Source organism: Anolis carolinensis, chromosome 5 (genome assembly GCF_035594765.1).
Source record: "Anolis carolinensis isolate JA03-04 chromosome 5, rAnoCar3.1.pri, whole genome shotgun sequence".
Taxonomy (NCBI): domain Eukaryota; kingdom Metazoa; phylum Chordata; class Lepidosauria; order Squamata; family Dactyloidae; genus Anolis; species Anolis carolinensis.
Window position 1 is genome coordinate 99,645,452 of NC_085845.1, and position 18,666 is coordinate 99,664,117.

General features: G+C 43.2%; 2 protein-coding genes across 5 annotated transcripts in view; one reads left to right on the plus strand and one right to left on the minus strand.

Annotated features, from left to right (window-relative positions):
* LOC103280078 (uncharacterized) overlaps positions 1–7,829 on the minus strand; it is a 57,973-nt gene extending 50,144 nt beyond the window's left edge. For 2 of the 4 annotated variants that reach the window (XM_062981972.1, XM_062981968.1), the window contains exon 1: positions 6,804–7,828. In XM_062981972.1, the coding sequence (XP_062838042.1) occupies positions 6,804–6,917 (114 nt within the window). In that variant the 5' untranslated portion in view covers positions 6,918–7,828. Of the gene's footprint in view, positions 1–6,803 lie in introns of all 4 variants that reach the window. The other 2 variants (XM_062981970.1, XM_062981971.1) reach the window with 2 other exon arrangements.
* Positions 7,830–7,985: 156 nt separating this feature from the next.
* Positions 7,986–16,952, plus strand: crebl2 (cAMP responsive element binding protein like 2). The gene is made up of 4 exons (XM_003228122.4): positions 7,986–8,173; positions 11,751–11,948; positions 14,058–14,205; positions 16,178–16,952. Exons 1-4 carry the CDS (start codon positions 8,159–8,161, stop codon positions 16,180–16,182), a joined length of 366 nt encoding a protein of 121 aa, XP_003228170.1. The 5' UTR covers positions 7,986–8,158; the 3' UTR covers positions 16,183–16,952.
* The last annotated feature ends 1,714 nt before the right edge of the window (positions 16,953–18,666 follow it).

An 18,666-nucleotide genomic window follows, 5' to 3' on the forward strand; every position in this document is an offset into this window, starting at 1 on the left:
TGGTTACCGCATCTCGCCTCTAGGGCTTTCCATGGATCCAGCCAAGGTTTCAGCAGTATTGGAATGGCGGGCGCCAACTAACAAGAAAGAGGTACAGCGTTTCTTGGGGTTCGCGAACTATTACCGCAAGTTCATTCCAGATTTTGCCCGCTGGTCCGACCCCATCACTAGCTGCATCCGTGGAAAGCAGCCTTTCCGCTGGACTGATCAAGCAGAGAAAGGGTTCCAGCAACTAAAGAAACTATTCACCTCCCAGCCAATTCTACAGCACCCAAATCCTGGAACCCCTTTTGTTGTGCAAGCGGACGCCTCTGATGTGGCAATTGGGGCTGTACTCTTACAACCGGTGGGAGATCACCTCCATCCCTGTGCCTTTTACTCTCGTCAACTAACCACACCAGAGAGGAATTACACCATTTGGGAAAAAGAACTACTGGCCATAAAGGCAGCCTTTGAAACTTGGAGACATTGGCTAGAAGGGGCCAAATTTCCCATTGAAGTCCACACTGATCATCGTAATCTAGAACATCTAAGAACTGCCCGCAAACTAAATCAGAGGCAGCAACGTTGGGCTTTATTCTTCGAACGTTTCGACTTCCAGATTCATTATGTGACCCCAGCCCAGACCAAGCAAGCAGACGCCCTGTCACGTAAACCGGAATACGCTGCAGGACGCAAGGAGACCTTTGAATCCCAACTATTACAACCCGGGAACTTTGCCACGCTCACAGTGGGGAACACCAAATCCATTCCCATTGGTTCAGCTTCCTCTACTCCAGGACCCCTCTGTGCTCAAGAAATCAGGGCTAGTCAGCAAGCAGATGTCTGGGCGCAGGACCAACTTCGCCAAGGTCTGCATTTTCCCTTTTCGCTTAAGGATGGGCTGCTTTGCTATAGAAATCATGTTTATATCCCACCCGGACCGGGCAGGGAAAAAGCGCTTCGTCTGTGTCATGATTGCAAACCAGCAGGACACTTCGGACTATTTAAAACCATGCATCTGATCCTAAGAGATTTTTGGTGGCCCAAGATCCGCAAGGATGTGGAAAAATATGTCAACACCTGCCCAGTATGCCAGCGCTCCAAGATAAGAAGGGAGAAGCCCTCAGGGCTTTTACACCCCCTTCCTACCCCATCTCGCCCATGGGAAATAATTTCTGCGGATTTCATCACTGACCTACCACCTTCCTGTGGATTCACCACGATCTTAGTGGTGGTGGACCTTTTCACCAAGTTAGCCCATTTCATTCCCTGCGAAGGCCTCCCCACGGCCAAAGAGACTGCGGATCTATTCCTTCAACATGTTTTCAGACTACATGGATTGCCCAAGAGTTTAGTCACAGACCGTGGATCTCAATTCACCTCTCGTTTTTGGAAGGCGCTACAAAAACTATTGGGCATAGACTCTCGCTTATCTTCAGCTCATCATCCCCAAACAGATGGGCAAACAGAGCGCACCAATGCCACTTTGGAGCAGTATCTTCGCTGTTATGTAAACTACCAACAGGACAATTGGGCTTCTCTGTTACCACTGTCTGAGTTTGCCTACAACAATGGAGTTCAAGCTTCTACAAAAGAAACGCCGTTCTTTGCAAACTACGGCTTCCATCCACGGTTCTTTCCCCCCGTCATTGAAACTTCAGAAGTTCCCGCAGCAGAGGATTGGCTGCAGGAACTCACAGCGGTGCAACAACTTTTGCTCCAGCAACTGGACCAAGCCAAGGAGGACTATAAACACCACGCTGACAAACACCGCCAGCCGGGCCCCGAAATCAAGGTAGGAGATCGGGTTTTTCTGTCCACTCGCTTTCTGCCCTCCCACCGCCCTTGCCGGAAGTTAGATGCCCGTTTCATTGGCCCCTATCCAGTGGTGGCGCAATTAAACCCCGTGACTTTCAAACTCCAACTTCCGCGTTCAATGCGCATTCACCCAGTGTTTCACCGTTCCCTGCTCCTTCCGGCGGATGGTGTGCGTCCTGATACAGACCAACCGGCCCCCCCTCCTGTTTTGATGAATGGGGAGGAGGAGTTCGAGGTTGAGGACATTTTGGATTCTCGCTTTCACCGCCGCCGCCTACAATATCTCATTGACTGGGTGGGTTTTGGCCCTGAGGAACGCTCTTGGGAAGACGCCTCCACAGTCCATGCTCCTGAGCTAACCCGTCGCTTTCATCAGACCTATCCCGCCAAGCCGCGACCTCGCGCCTCGGGGAGAGGGCCCCAGTTTGGGAGGGGCCTTGAGGAGGGGGATAGTGTGATGACCCATGGGCCTTGTAGTCCTGCTCAGGACATTGTAATTCCTGATGAAGATGAAAACTTGGGTTTTTTACCTTCCCAGTCTGAACTGGATTCCTCTCAGCCAGATCTTTCCCAGGCAGATCTGGGAACCTTGCACCTGCAAGAAAGTTGTCTCCCAGAAGTATGTCAAACAAGCCCAGAGCCTACTTCTCCCGTGTTCTTGCGCCGGGAGTTTTGTAAACAACAGAGAAGTTTGGAATCAGCTTCGCGCAGGAGTGCAAGAATTGCAGCTAAGAATGTAGCCAATTAAGACTGCTTCTCGTGAGAATCTTTAAGGAGTTTAACATCTGGTCTCAGAGTTTAGCTTTCGTTTCTGATTCCCAGAGAACTGCTTCGGTGGGAAAGTTAGACTCTATATAGGGGTTTTACCCGCGTAGTAACTGCGCGGAGTCAATTCGTCAACCTACGGAGCGAGTTGTGTCTGGACAGCGCGCTCCGATTCAAGCCTCGCTCCTGCTCAAGCCTTGCCTTGCTATCCAGCCTTCGCCTTGCTTCCCAGCCTTTGTTTATCTACGGACTTTGCCTTGTTTCCCAGGACCAAACCTTGCCTTGTTCCACGGATTTTACCAAGTTATTCCACGGACCTTGTTCTTGTTCCTAGTTACCTTGCTCCACGTTTTAAGCCTTGTTTCAAGTATCAAGTTATTTCCTAGCCTTGCTCAAGTTTATGGACTAAAGGACCTTGTCAACTCCCCTCACTTTGCCTGGCAAAGTGAGTGTTTCGGTTATTGGATTACAACTTTGGACCTTAATATTTCATATTGGACATTATTTCTTTGGACTAATTTTGACCTTTCCTGAAAGGTCTGCTTCTGGACTATCTTTTACATTTGCCTTTACTAACTTTATATATTTCCTTAATAAAGATATTAGATAGAATCTGGCCTCTGCGTATGGTTATTGGTGCTCTGTAGCCTGGGTCGTGACAGTTATGTCCATAGTAAAAGGAAGAACAAGGAAATGGTAGGGCTGCTGCATACAGGTGATGGCGAAATGCTAATGGGAAAAGAGAAAGGGCAGAGCTACTCAACACCTTCTTTGCCTCAGTCTTCTCCCAAAAGGTTAACAGTGCCCAACTTGGGGATAATGGAGCAGGTGATGCAGTAGGGAAATGCAGCACTTAATAGGTAAAGAGGCAGTAAAGGAATTTTTGGTTAATCTATATGAAATCCAAAGTAATCCTTTATATGGGATTGAGGGACCCCGGTGGTGCAGTCGGTTAAACCGGGTTAAATCACTGAGTGGCTACACTTACTGACTGAAAAGTTGGTGGTTCAAATCTGGGGAATGGGGTGAGCTCCCACTATTAGCCCCAGCTTCTGCCAACCTAGCCGTTTGAAAACATGCAAATGTGAGTAGATCAATAGGTACTGCTCCAACAGGAGCATGCAGTCGTGCCGGCCACATGACCTTGGAGGTGTCTATGGACAATGCCAGCTCTTCAGCTTAGAAATGGAGACGAGCACCAACCCTCAGTCGGACATGACTAGACTTAATGTCCGGGAAAAACCTTTACTATGGCAGTGTAGATCCAGCCTATATCACTGGTTGTTGCCTTTCAGCCTCCAAACACTTTGGACTTCAGCTCCCAGAATTCCTGACAGTTGACCAAGTCGGCTGGGGCTCCTGGGATTTGAAGTCCGAAAACCTGGAGGAGCAAAGACTCCACATAAACTAAAACAAGCTCAAGCCGTCATGAGAAGGCCCCAGAAGTTGCCACTTCGTTTCTTCATTTTTTAAGAATCAATTTTATTCACTTGAAAAGAATTGGGACACTGCTTCTAGGGTTGGTAAACTCTGCATGACTCTATTCAGACATGGACCAACGTTGGCCCTCCAGGTGTTTTGGACTTCAACTCCCACAATTCCCAACAGTCTAACGGCTGGGTTAGTATGAGTTTTTCAGGCTGCATGGCCATGTTCCAGTAGCATTCTCTCCTCGCGTTTTGCTTGCAGCTGTGGCTGGCCTATTCAGAGATCTGTTGGAAATGAGGCCAGTGGTGTGTGTGTGTGTGTGTATATGTATTTGAAATGATCAGAGTGGGAGAAAGAACATGTGTCTGTTTGAAGCGAGTGTGAATGTTACAATGAGCAAGCTTGATTAGTATTGAGTAGCTTTGCAGCTGCAAGGTCAATCAGTGAGATGTAGCCTGTCTGTTATCGAAGGCTTTCGTGGCAGGAAACACTGGGTTGCTGTGAGTTTTCTGGGCTATATTGCCCAATTTCTCCCACATCTATGGTAGGCATCCTCAGATGTTGTGAGGTCTGTTGGAAACTAGGAAAGTGGGGTTTATATATCTGTGGAATGTCCAGAGTAGGAGAAAGAAAGCTTGTCTTCCTGAGGCAAGTGCTAATGTTGCAGTTGGCCAGCTTGATCAGCACTGAATGGCCTTGCAGCTTCAAAACCTGGCTGCTCCCTGCCTGGTGGAATTCTTTGTTGGGAGGCGTTAGCTGGCCCTGATTGTTTCCTGTCTGCAATTCCCATTTTTAGAGTGTTCCTCTTTATTTACTGTCCTGATTTTGTGATCGAGGTGACCCCCCCCCCCCAGGACTTTGTAAAAGATAGTTCAAAAATCAAGACTTTATGTTCTATATTCCATATATTTATAGTAGAAGGTGATTGAGACTTTTTACTGGAGTTTACTGTGGTTTACTAAAACTCTCTGCACAAAAGGTGTTTGACCTTTTAGCCTGAGGCAAGAGATAACAACTTCATGAATTGTAAAATCATGCTGCTAAAACTCCACTTTTATGAATTTCCATGTTGGGTCCTCCAGATGTTATGAACTTCGTTCTTATCAAATATTTTCAATTGTTTATATCATTCATGATTCCCCTTTATGAAATGTAACTCACTTTTATGAATTCTCCCTTATTTCCATGAAATCTATCTATCTGCCTATATGCATTTGTACTCTTTGGAATCCCCGGAAAATATGTATTTTTCCCAGCCTGGGTTATATTCCAACTTTATTTTATTTTTCATTTTATTTCATATAATTGTCAAATCATGAAATCAAATAGGAAATATTTTGAACTCAACATGAACCCCAGAACCTATCCCATTTCCTATGACCCAGGCTTCCTTTCCCAAAAACAAAAGGATAATCTGCCACCGCTAAATCCAATCAAATTCAAATTGCATGGACAATATAGGGCTTGAGTCACCGAATTCGGAGTGTTGACCTAAACGAGATTCGCCCCAAGGCAAACATTGTCATAGCTCACCCAAAGAAATATCCAGGACACCTCAGGAAGGCGCCCTGCAGAGCCTGTCAATATGGCTCATCACCACCCATCTTTGCTTCCATCTCTGACACCCCAAGGCATATCTAAAATCTGTATACGTGACAGAAACCCGGACATCCTTGATTGCTGCCATTAATAAAATAAGCACCCTTTAAAAATCAGTCTAGCAGGATTTAATCCTCTGGTTCCTGTCCCCGTCACCTCATTGTTTCGCTAACTCCCGCCTTCTCCCTCCTGATTGGCCCGAGTGGAGACGTAAGGCAGCTTCCTATTGGGCCAACGGAGCGAGGCGGGAAACGAAAGCCTGCCTCGTTCAACCTTCTAGCCTATCAACGACCAGATAGGCGGAGAAGCAGGGCGGGAAATTCAAAGGGCTGTCAGACTGAAATTTTGTATAAATATGGCTTTATTTTGATTGTATGGGGCTGCTGGTAAGTTGAATGATCGCTACCAGAGTCCTCTTCAGCTGAATTGCTCAATAAAGACTCCTTGGCGGATTTTCCTTCAACTTTGGCGGACCTTCTTCATTTCGGCTTCAGGTTGTATTGCGGCTCGTATTTTCCTTTTGGCTCCGCCAAGGTCCGTTCTCTCAGGACCGGATCGGGTCTCTCCTCAAGGGCCCCGATCCCCTAAAACGCGGTCGACAACAATTTTAGAGTGTTAAATACTGGTAGCCAGATTTTGTCCATTTTCATGGTTTCCTCCTTTCTGCTGGAATTGTCCACATGCTTGTGGATTTCAATGGCTTCTCTGTGTAATCTGACATGGTGGTTGTCGGAGTGGTCTAGCATTTCTGTGTTCTCAAATAGTATTCTGTGTCTAGTTTAGTTCATCAGGCGCTCTGCCATGGTTAACTTCTCTGGTTGGATTAGTCTGAGGTGCCTTCCATGCTCTTTGACTTGAAACACTGCACTTTATTCCTCTGCCCCAAAGCATCTTAGAATATAACATTGCACTTTAGTTCTAGTGGCCCCTCCAGGCCATCCTCTCCTCCATCCCAGTGGCTTTTTCCCTTCTTTTTCTGTGATTCATATGTTATTTGAGTGATTATATTGTTTCTGTTTATGTGATTGTTTTAGTCAATTGTTATGTTTTTCCTTTCTTTTTTTGTATTCTTATAGCGTTTTATAGTGTTTCAGTGTTTTATTATACAATGTTTTATGCTGATTTTATATTGGAAGCCGCCCTGAGTCCCTCTTGGGAGAGAGAGCGGTATATAAATAAACTTTTACTTACTACTTTACTTACTTACTTACTTGATTCATTGTGTTGTCGAAGGCTTTCATGGCCGGGATCACAGGGTTGTTGTATGTCTTTCGGGCTGTGTGGCCATGTTCCAGAAGTATTCTCTCCTGACGTTTCGCCCACATCTTTGGCAGGCATCCTCAGAGGTTGTGAGGCATGGATAAACTAGGCAGGCAAAGGCAAAGGTTTCCCCCTGACGTTAAGTCCAGTCATGTCTGACTCTGGGGGTTGGTGCTCATCTCCATTTCTAAGCCGAAGAGCCGGCGTTGTCCGTAGACACCTCCAAGGTCATGTGGCCGGCATGACTGCATAGAGCGCCGTTACCTTCCCACCGGAGCAGTACCTATTGATCTACTCACATTGGCATGTTTTCAAACTGCTAGGTTGGCAGGAGCTGGAGCTAACAAGGAAGGTAAAAATATATATCTGTGGAGAGTCCAGGGTGTGACAAGAGTCCTTTGTCAGTTGGAAGCCTGCGTTAATGTTTCAGTTAATCACCCTAATTAGCATTGGAAAGGTTTTGTCTCTTGCCTGGGGGGCATCCTTTGTTCAGAGTCATTACCCGTCCTTGGGGCTCCTCTGCCCTCAGAGTGTTGCTTCCCATCTACTGTTCTGATTTTTGAGTTTTTTAATACTGGTAGTCAGATTTTGTTCATTTTCATGGTTTCCTCCTTGTTTGGAAATTCATGTTTGGCAAATGCTGCGTCTGTGTCAACTTGTTACTAACTGTTAGGAATGGTGGGAGTTGGAGTCCAAAACACCTAGAGGGCTGAAGTTGGCCCATGCCTGCTCTACCCCCTTTCGTGTCCCATGGAAACAGGAAATGCCTCTGAAGGTTGTTGTGTGTTTTCCGGGCTGTATGTTCGAGAAGCATTCTCTCCTGACGTTTCGCCTACATCTATTGCAGGTATCCTCAGAGGTTGTGAGGTGATTCCGGCCATGAAAGCCTTCGACTCTGGCAAGGCGGCGTTCCAGGTGCACGAGCGCCTCCTTCCCGGTTCCTCATTACGTTTGCCCGCTCCTTCCCTCCCTCCCTTCGGCCTCTGGCTCAAGGCGTCGTTAAGTTGTTATGCAAGCTCATTCTTGTGCGTTTATGGGGCTTGTAGTTCCTGAAGCAAGACTCTTCCCCTTTTTTGCGCTCGACGAGAAGGCATTGGGACTACTACTCCCGAAATGCATCGGGGCGAAGGCAGGCCCCGCCTCCTTTCGGGGCCTGCGCCACAGAAGGGGAGCCGTTCAAAACAAGGAACTGTGCGGCGGCGGCGTGGCTGCTCTGTTGTTGCCTTCCGGGGCTCCTTCGCCTGAGTGAGGCGGCGGGGAGGGCCTGGCCCTCTTGCTGCTTCTGCTTCTTGGTCCGGCGGCCCTCATGGATGAGAGCAAAGTGAGTGCGCGGTTAGGGAGGGCAGACATCCTCAGAGGTTGCGAGGTCTGCTGGAAACTAGGCAAATGGGGTTTCTATATCTGTGGAATGTCCAGAGCGGCAGAAATAATTCTTTTCTGTTTGAGGCAAATGTGAATGTTGCAATTGGCCACCTTGATTAGCATTGAATAACCTTGCAGCTTCAAAACCTGGCTGCTTCCTGCCTGGAGGGATCCTTTGTTGGAAGGTGTTTACTGGCCCTGATTGATTCCTGTCTGGAATTCCGCTCATTTCTGAGTGTTCGTCTTCATTTACTGGCCTGATTTTAGAGTTTTTTTTTTTTGTAATACTGCTAGCCAGATTTTGTTCATTTTCATGGTTTCCTCCTTTCTGTTGGAATTGAATTGCTGTACGGCCATGTTCCAGAAGCATTCTCTCCTGATGATTCGCCCACATCTATGGCAGCCATCCTCAGAGGTTGTGAGGTTTGTTGGAAACTAAGCAAGGGAGGTTTATATATCTGTGGAAACTCCAGGGTGGGAGAAAGAACTCTTGTCTGTTTGAGGCAAGTGTGAATGTTGCAATTAGCCACCTTGATTATTGCATTGAATAGCCTGGCAGCTTCAAAGCTTGGTTGCGTCCTGCCTGGGGGAATCCTCGCAGTCGGGGTTGGTGGGGATGAGAGAGAGGGCCTTCTCCGTCGTGGCCCCCCGGCTCTGGAACTCTCTCCCCAGATAAGGGTAGCTCCTTACTTTTCGGAAGAGCCTGAAAACTTGGCTCTTCCAACAGGCCTTTGGCGACTGATCTCCATAGTAAAGGATTGACCTGTTGCATATTTTATCATTACTGCACTCAATTTTTTAGCCGGCAATAGTTCCTTGTGTATGCCTTCCCCAGCACTTTAATGGGAACAATAGCTCTGGTATCTACCTCTCCCTGATGGTAATTGACACCACTTGCACTTTTTGGCCCAGTTCTTTTTGGAGCCAACCCAATATTTTATCAGTATATTTATTGTATGTGACCTTATTTGTTTTATGATTTCTTTTATTGTTGATTTATTGCTATGTTTTTTATATTGTCTGATGTCTGGGCTTGGCCCCATGTAAGCCGCCCCGAGTCCCTTCGGGGAGATGGGGCGGGGTATAAAAATAAAATAATAATTATTATTATTACTGCAAAAGGCCACCCTACTGGGATCTGCACACATCATCCGAAAATACATCACACAGTCCTAGACACTTGGGAAGTGTTCGACTTGTGATTTTGTGATATGAAATCCAGCATGTGTTTGCTGTGTCATAATAAAATAATTATCCTTTGTTGGGAGTTGATTAGCTGGCCCTGATTGTTTCTTGCCTGTTTTTTAGTGTTGTTCTTTATTTACTGTCCGTAAAGGTAAAGGTTTCCCCTGACGTTAAGTCCAGTCGTGACCGACTCTGGGGGTTGGTGCTCATCTCCATTTCTAAGCCGAAGAGCCGGCGTTGTCAATAGACATCTCCAAGGTCATGTGGCCGGCATGACTGCATGGAGCGCTGTTACCTTCCCGCTGGAGCGGTACCTATTGATCTACTCACATTTGCATGTTTTCAAACTGCTAGGTTGGCAGGAGCTGGGGCTAACAACGGGCGCTCATTCTGCTCCCGGTATTTGAACCTGGGACCTTTTGGTCCTCAAGTTCAGCAACTCAGCGCTTTAACACACTGTGCCACCAGAGGCCCCTATTTTATAGTTACTGTATTTATTCATTTTCTTACTTCATTTATATACCCTGTCTTTCTCACCCCACTGGGGACTCAAGGCGGCTTACACCTCTGGCAAAATTCAGTGCCGCTTACGACATAGTAATAAAACGCAGCTCATAAATTAAAACCAATTAAAACAGTTGTACAAATAAAACATATAGAACAACAGGTTAAAACATAAAGTGCATAATTCCATTCATTCATAATCTTTATGCAGACTCTGTCAAAATCTGTGATCACTTATTCTTCAAATGCTTGTGTACAAAGCCAAGTCTTTAGTTTCTTTCTAAAAGTGAGAAGAGATGGGGTCTGCCTTATGTTACTGGGGAGGGAGTTCTACAACCAAGAGGCCCCCAATGAGATGGCCCCGTCTCTTGTCTGCACCAGTCGCGCTTGCAAAGGCGGTGGGATTGAGAGGAGGGCCTCCCCGGCCAATTTTAAGGCTCTTGTTGGCTCGGACAGATATGGTAAGTTGGACCAGAATGGTTTAGAGCTTTATAGGCTAAGACCAGCACTTTGAATTGGGCTCAGCAGCAGACCGGCAGCCAGTGGAGCTTACGCAACAGTTTTTAAAATACTGGTAGCCAGATTTTGTTCAAGGCTATTCAATGCTAATCAAGGTGATCAATTACAACATTTACACTTGCCACAAACAGACAAAAGTTCTTTCTCTCACCCTGGACATCTCACAGTTTCCAATAGACCTCACAGCCTCTGAGGATGCCTGTCATAGATGTGAGCGAAGCGTCAGGAGAGAATGCTTCTGGAACATGGCTGTACATCCCGGAAAACTCACAGCAATCCAGTTATTCTGGTCATGAAAGCCTTCCAGAACAGACAAAAATGAATGGTTTTCCTACTTTGAGAAGACAAAGCAATAGAAGGAATTGTAAAAGCATTATCTAGCACTTGTTCAGAGTGTTTCAGGAACAGTACTTTAGTGACAGAAGGTGAAGGCATATAATATAAAACATACTTTGCATTGAGTGGAATACATTTTGCATGCCATTGATATGTACACCAGTCAATCCTTTCTGTGTTTAAGTATTTGCTTTACACATGCACGTACCATGACTTTTAAAATATATTACTTGTTGAATGTGTTCTACCTTTCCACCAAATGATGCTGTAGTTAATCAAATAGCAGTATCAAAATAACAAGAATAGTAAAATTGATCAGAAACTACAGCTAGTTAGCTAAATCAACTCATTGATAGTGGCCATAAATATTATATTTCCAAAAAGTTGTCAGAATGATAAATGTTTTTTTCCTGGTGACAACAGGGCATTGATAATTTTTGTGAACATGCATGAGTATATTTTTGGGGGGATGGGGGGTAGAATGCCAATAATTTACGAAAAGAGAAAGGAGGAAGGAAGGATGTTCGAAGAATATGCTCTAGAAATGATTTTAGGGAAGGTTTCATTGCGATATCATACGAAGCCAGCCATACAAAACTGTTTGCTTCTATTCAGACTTTCACATCTATTTCACCCATGTAAAGAAATAGCTTCTGCAGAGAGGCCTTGTAGGTCTAATAATGTTCATTTCTATCTTTACTCTGAGTCAGTAATGAGATGAGGCAGCTCCATGACATTTGTCAAGAATTTTAATTCTGCTAGAATTAAACATACTATTTTAGGTAGCAAAGGTGGCAGATAGCAAGTGATTTTGTACTCTGAATATTAAATAGTGTAGTTGTAGTAGAACACCTCAACGTTTCCCTTCACTTTCTGGTTGTATCTAAAATCATGTGGGGAAGAACTCTTTAAATAATTACAAGACAGATCCCTCCAGGAAAACCTTGTTGTTGCTCTCTTTCTTAAGTTGAATGTAACTGTCATTTTTCTAGGTAGCTGGTGGCAAAGTGAAGAAACCAGGGAAACGAGGCCGTAAACCAGCTAAAATAGATTTAAAAGCCAAACTTGAGAGGAGCCGGCAGAGTGCCAGAGAATGTAGGGCAAGGAAGAAGCTAAGGTATCAGTACCTAGAAGAGCTGGTTTCAAGCAGAGAGAGAGCAATCTGTGCTCTCAGAGAAGAACTGGAAATGGTAATCTTCTGTTTTAACCTTACTATTGTTTTGATATATTAACTGTTTGATACCCTACATAACTCATTGTAAATTGGGATGACCATAGGCCGGACCCCTTTACCTTTTTCCAACTTGGCAAGATAGCATGGAGATCCTTCAAGATTTACTGAATAGCTTTTAGGTAACTAGCTGGGTTGTCCTATTATCACATGAAATATTGAAAGTCACCTTTGACAGACATAGCCAATGTTGTATTTTTTATTCCCAACCAGTTCATTGCATCAATTGTTTGATTGTGAGTCAACATGAAGGTACATTTCACTGATTCAATGGGTATGCAGTAGTTGGGATAAACATGCTGTTTTAGAAAAAAAATATTTACATTGGATGTTAGAGTCGATGGTGATTAATTTGTCAGAATTGGATTTTCCACTTGTCTGTTCTATTGGTGCTGTCATATTTATTTATAGACTAGCTTGGGAACCCGGCGGTGCCCAGGTTATTAGAAGAAGGCACTGTTTGTTTTGGGATGTTAGGAAATATCACTTAAGTTGGTCCAGATCCGTTGTTGGCTGGCTTCAGTGCTGTCTGGATAAGGGTGAACTACAACTTCCAGATTCCCAGGGCAATCGCCCCCAAAGCAGGCCTGTATGCAGAATTGGCCATGTTGGGTCTGTGTGCCAAATGTGATTGTCATCTGATGTCAGCAGGGTTCAGTACTTTCTGAATGCAGGTGAACTATAACTCCCAAAATCAAGGTGCATTCCCCTAAATTTCTGTAGTATGTTTAGTTGGTCATGGGGCGTCTCTGTGGCAAGTTTGGTTCAGATCCGAAGTCGGCTGGGTTCAGTGAGTGCTGGTGAACTACAACTTCCATATGCAAGTGCCATTGTCCATGATCCATCCTCCTCCAAACAATGCCAGGATGTAGGGTGGGTCATGGGTGATCTGTTTGCCAAGTTTGGTTGAGATCTGACGTCAGCTGGGTTCCATGCTTTCTGGATAAGGGTGAGCTACAACTCCCAGATCCTAGGTAAATCACCCCCAAACCTGTCGTTTATGCACAGTTGCACAGTATGCACACGTTAAGCGTTTTGTAATGTTTTTTTTAAAAAAGAAATAATATCTTCGAGACTGTATCTCCTATGAACCAACGTGGATGTTGAGATCTGTTGGCAGGCCCTTCTCTCAGTCCCACCACCATCTCAAGCACGGTTGGTGGAGACAAGAGAGGGGGGTCTTCTCGATGGTAGCCCCTCGGCTCTGGAATATCCTTCCTAGACAGATTAGGTTTGCCCCACTCTCCAAGCCTTTTGGGCTAGTTTGAAAACATGGGTTTTTAGACAGGCCTTTGACCTTGTGTAATCTATGGTCAGACTTGAGGATCCACCGATTGCTTCACTCTGCACTTTGATTTGTTACTACAGATAGCCAGCTTTGTTTGCAGGTTCTACAGCAATTTAGGAATTTTACAAATTTATCAGATGGATTTTATGTGTGTTATCTGTGTTTTTTTAACATTTATGTTGATGTTTATATGCTTATGTACTGTTGTTTATATGCGGCACTTCAAAATGCTTCTGTGCGCTGCCCGAGTCCCTTCGGGGAGATGTTTATGAGATACAAATAAAAATTTATTATTATTATCATCATCTGACTGTCTGTAATTCCCATCACCTGCAGATCTGGGTGATTACAACTCCCATCAGCCCCATATCTGGCCAGGCTGTACCTTATGGCTCTCCTCTTAGGCATGGGTAAACATCAGCCCTTCAGGTGTTTTGGACTTTAACCTCCAAAAACCTTCTTGTTGAGCTGCAACTTGTATCATCCCCAGCTTGCCTAGCAAAGTCATCTCCAGCTTGCCCAGCAAAGGGGTAAAATGTTGGAAGATGCAGCCTGACAAGTAGGCTTCTATGATTTGACAACCTCCAGACTAATGTCTATTATACATTTATGCTGTTTTCCCCTGTGATCAGCATCACTGCCCTCCATGTCTACAATACTGTTTAGGTGTCTGGGTGCTGGCAGTTATCATAAGCTTCTTCACACAAATGACTTATTTTAGGTTTACTGTAGAGTTTACTTTCTCTGACCCAGTTTTATTTGTGTCTTTCTGTATTTCAGTACAAACAGTGGTGCATGGCAATGGACCAAGGAAAAATCCCTTCTGAAATTAAAGCTCTGCTTAGTGGAGAAGAACAAAGTAAACCCCAACAGAACTCAGCCAGGAATTCCAAAGTTGTGAAGGCAGATGCCAACAGTCACAGTTCCTGTAAGTTTCTGATATTGGCACATTTTAACTAAGTAAAGATAAGGAAGAGCAGTAATAGCAGCTGGCCAAATGAGTTAATATCATCATTACTATGTTCCTGAAACATTAGGTCTTATAATCGAATCATTAAAGGGTGAATGAAGAAAAGAGATTTGAACATATTGTAGCTATTGCAGTCAGCAGGCATAGCAATAAGACAGCAGCTATAAAATCAACTGAATAATAAGTCACAAGAAGAGTGGTTATGTTCCTCTATCCTCAGAATAGCCTTGTTGGATGTTAGGCTGAACAAGCATGTGTGGTCAGATAACCTTCAGTGAACTCTTGGGCTTTCAGGACACATGTCTACCTTGATCAGGCTATCAGGGATTTATTGGACTGTGGCTACCACTCGGCTATGGCAAAAGGAAGGAACTACTAGTAGATTGTCCACAAGAAAGTATATTATCAGTGGAATGATTCTTAAAAAGAAGGATGGGGAAAATGTTATTTGTAGGCTGCATGTAGTCCATAGTCTCTTTTCTTGTAGTCTCTGAAACTTCCTCCAGTCTCAGGTTTTAAAAAATTGTTGTTGAAAGTTAGCTGCATGATTTTACTGTAGTGCAACTTGCTACCAAAATAATACCACAAATTGCTAGCAAGAAGTGGCCCTGTTACCTCTTTCTCTCTCAGTAACTGCCTGAGGAGTTACTGAGAGAGAGAAAGGAGAGGATAAAGAACATGGCAATAGTAGTAGTGGCAGCTCTAATAGTCATTCCCAAGAATGTTACTGCTTTATTTTCCCAAGCTGCCTTACTTCCCAGCTGTTTTGCTCATATTGCAGGTGCAATGGGACAGTTACTAAACCACCCAGCAAAAACAAAAAAGGAAGGAAAAGGAATATGTGGGAAAGAAAGTTTGAAAAGTAATTTTAGAAAAAGTATTTTTAACTTTATTTTTGTTAGTTTGTACTTTTATATGTAGGTTTTCTATTTGTTTAAATACAAATTAATTAACATTAAAATAACTATATGGAACCAATAAAATTAGAATATTGTGGAAGTAAAAGAATTGATAGTGCCAGCCTTCAGTGTTAACAGTTACAGAGTTACAGGTAGAAACAGTACACAAGTGTATAGTATATTACAAAGTTCCTTATAGTAAGTGTACAGAATGTTTCAAAAATATGGACCTTCTTTGAAATCACTTTATCTCTGCAACCACAAACTACTCATGAATGAAACTTATCCCTTGAAAGGGTGAAAAGGAATAGGCTTTCAAATGATTACCACTAGATGTCTCTCCCAGTTCACAAACAGCCCCTAGCCTCAGTCATTTGCAAGATGACAATCCCACAACGTAAGGCCAATTGAGCCATTTGCAGAATAACTTTTTAGATTTGTTTCTGGCTCAGACTGGTTAGCAAAACTTGATAACTTTTAAAACCTGTTTGTGTAATTGTAGCATGTTGCCATCATGAAATACAGGCAGTCTCCAAGCTATAAACATCTGACTTACAAACAACCCGTAGTTAAGAATGGGGGTGAGACACCAGGAAGTGAGATAAATCTATCCCTTGGAAGGGAAATTCACTCCTGTAAAAGTTATCATAGGGGAAAATGTATCCACTGAAACTTTCTCACCAATCCTTATTTCCACAACAAGCAATTTATTTCAAACTCCAGTGATCACAGGGACAGAAAACGAGACACAGAGAGCAAAACAAATACCACGGGGGTATTAACCCTTCTTTTTTCTATCCAAAGCTAAAGGAAATATATTTTGGCTGGAATTAGATTTAAAATTGTACCTGTTCTGACTTACATACAAATTCATCTTAAGAACTAACCTACAGAACCTATCTTGTTTGTAGCTTGGGGACTGCCTGTATATGGCTTTGAATTTGGGTCCATCATTTTGAAACACCCTGTATTTTAGAACATATTTTGACTGATAGGCTTAAATAACTAAGATATTTTCCACTTTTTTTTAGGGTGAAGATTAATCATCTAAGACTCATGAAAATCAAACAGTGATGTATAGTCTTTCTGTGAATGTAACCCTTTGCACTGAATGATTACAGTGATTATGTTGCAAAGAACATGATTGTTGGATTACCAAAAGAATGTAATGTCAATGGTAGGATTAAATGTGTGACTTTTAAGACCATATTATTTTCTTATATTGCAATGTATATATGTGTGTGTGTATTTATATTTGCTGTTAATAGGGAAGTAAATATTTAACCTTATATAGTAATTGCTTTTAGGCTTTATGATTTAGTTTTTGGTTTCTTTTTTGTTGTTCAGTCATAGTGGAGTTCAATTTAGAAAAGACAATTATTTCAGATCTCACTTGTTTGATCTTGACACTGAGACTGTTATGCTTATATTTGTGGCATATGTTGTGATTCTAATTGCTGTATATCAGCATAGACTTTAAATATATGATTGCCACTGCCTCCTTTCTCATCTGTTTCTCTGCTAGCATGTGACCTGTGAGTGACGAAATCCTTCTTCCTAGTCTTAGGTCTGCTGTGCACTCATGTGGTACTTTTAGACATGTCCACTTCACCCGGCATTTGAGACAATATTACAGGCCTTTTGCAGATACTTGAGATCTTGTTTGTGGGATGCTTTGGATCCTTCTGTGTGAAATTGCACAGTTGAACACTGGGGTTAAATTGAACTCTTCCCCTGTCTCTAATGCCAGAATGCCTGTATTTGCATGTTTTGTGTTCAAATAAAGAGAATCATTTGGGAACAGTACCCTCCATCTATTGTCTATAAAGAATTACAGTCATTACATGCCAATTCAATCCACTATATTTGTAGCTGTGGCCTCTGTTAATGTTTCTGATAGAACAGTGTGTTCCTTCACATTTTCGCTCAAAATAAGAGCTACACTTCACTTTGTACTTGCAAATAATAATTTCCCTAGTTTCCTGCAGAACCATATGCAAGCATTCTCTTTGTGAATGCAGGGTGTTCTAGTTAACATGAGCTTCCACGTTCTTCCTTTTCTCCCAGTCAGCCATAGCTTATTAAAGGATGGCATAATATTTTGTGAAATTCTGAATTTTGTATGGGCATTAGCTGCCATGCAAAGTTAATTGGCACTTTTGGTGTACTTATTGTCAGAGAGCAACATAACCAGTGTTGCACAAGATCCCACGGCTTTGAAAGGTCATGGATGGGGAGTAAATTTATAACAGTGGTTTAAATATGCCTTGGAAGTTTAGTCATAGTAGTATATAGCATAGAATGTGTCCCTTCATTATCTTAATGACAACTATAAGGGTTGTACTGAAAATAATGCCTATGTGTTTTTCTCTCTCTGAAATTATCAGTCCAAATGTAATGTTATTACACTGTCAGATAAGAGTAAATCTTACTGCATAACTAATGCAATTTCCATATTTCTGGGTGTTGCATACCATGGGTAATGAAGTAGGAAGAAAAAAAAACCAGTCATTGGGTTCTTGACCAAAGAAGAATGTACTGCTGCCAAAATCCAGAAAAGGCTTAGGAAAGTTTATGGTGAAGTGGTGATTGATGTGAGTAACGGAGGAAGATGGGTCAAAAAGTTTAAAGAACTCAGAACCAGTGCTGAAGAAAAACCATATAGTGGAAAGTTAGCAATAGCAGTCAATGATGAAAACAAAAGGTGGATAAATTGATTTGTGCAGATTGGCATATGATTGTCCAGGAGATTGTTGAGAAACCTGGCTGTGATGTACAATGCTGTTAAGCAAATTATCCACAGCCGTGGATATAAGAACATGTGTGTTGAGTGGGTTCCTCATCAATTAATAGCTGATTTGAAATAGATAAGGCTTCAAGTGTGTTCAGAATTGTTGACCACCTTTGGAGCACATGAGGACACACTTTCTGGGAAAGCTAACACTGATGAGATCTGGGCATACCTGCATGACCCGGAGAGAATCAGTTTACCTCCCCTTGACCAAAGAGATCCAAAAGTCATTCAACACAGAAGATTATAGTGGCTCTTTTGTGATGAAAAAAGGGGTTATTATGCTTGAATTCCTCGAGCATGGGAGAGCAATGAACAGTGATTTCTACACTCTATCACTCTGGAAACTAAGAAGACATCCATAATAACAAACCACAGAAACAGCTGGATGCAATCCAGCCAGACTTCATAATGTGTGACTCCACACGTTTTGGCAGCATCACATGTTCTTGCACAACTGGGATGGTGAATGGTGCTACATCTGCTTTGTTGTTATTGTTATTATTTGATATACAACAAAATTAGTACACAGCAAACAAGATCACTATGTTGGCTGTTGTATTGGATCACACGTCGGACACTTTCCAAATGTCTAGGACTATGTGATGTATCGGTGAATAATGCATGCAGATCCGAGTAGGATGGCCTTTTGCAGCTGAAAGATGGTAATTTTGTCAGCGCCGATTGTTTTAAAGTGCTGGCCAAGGTCTTTAGGCACTGCACCCAGTG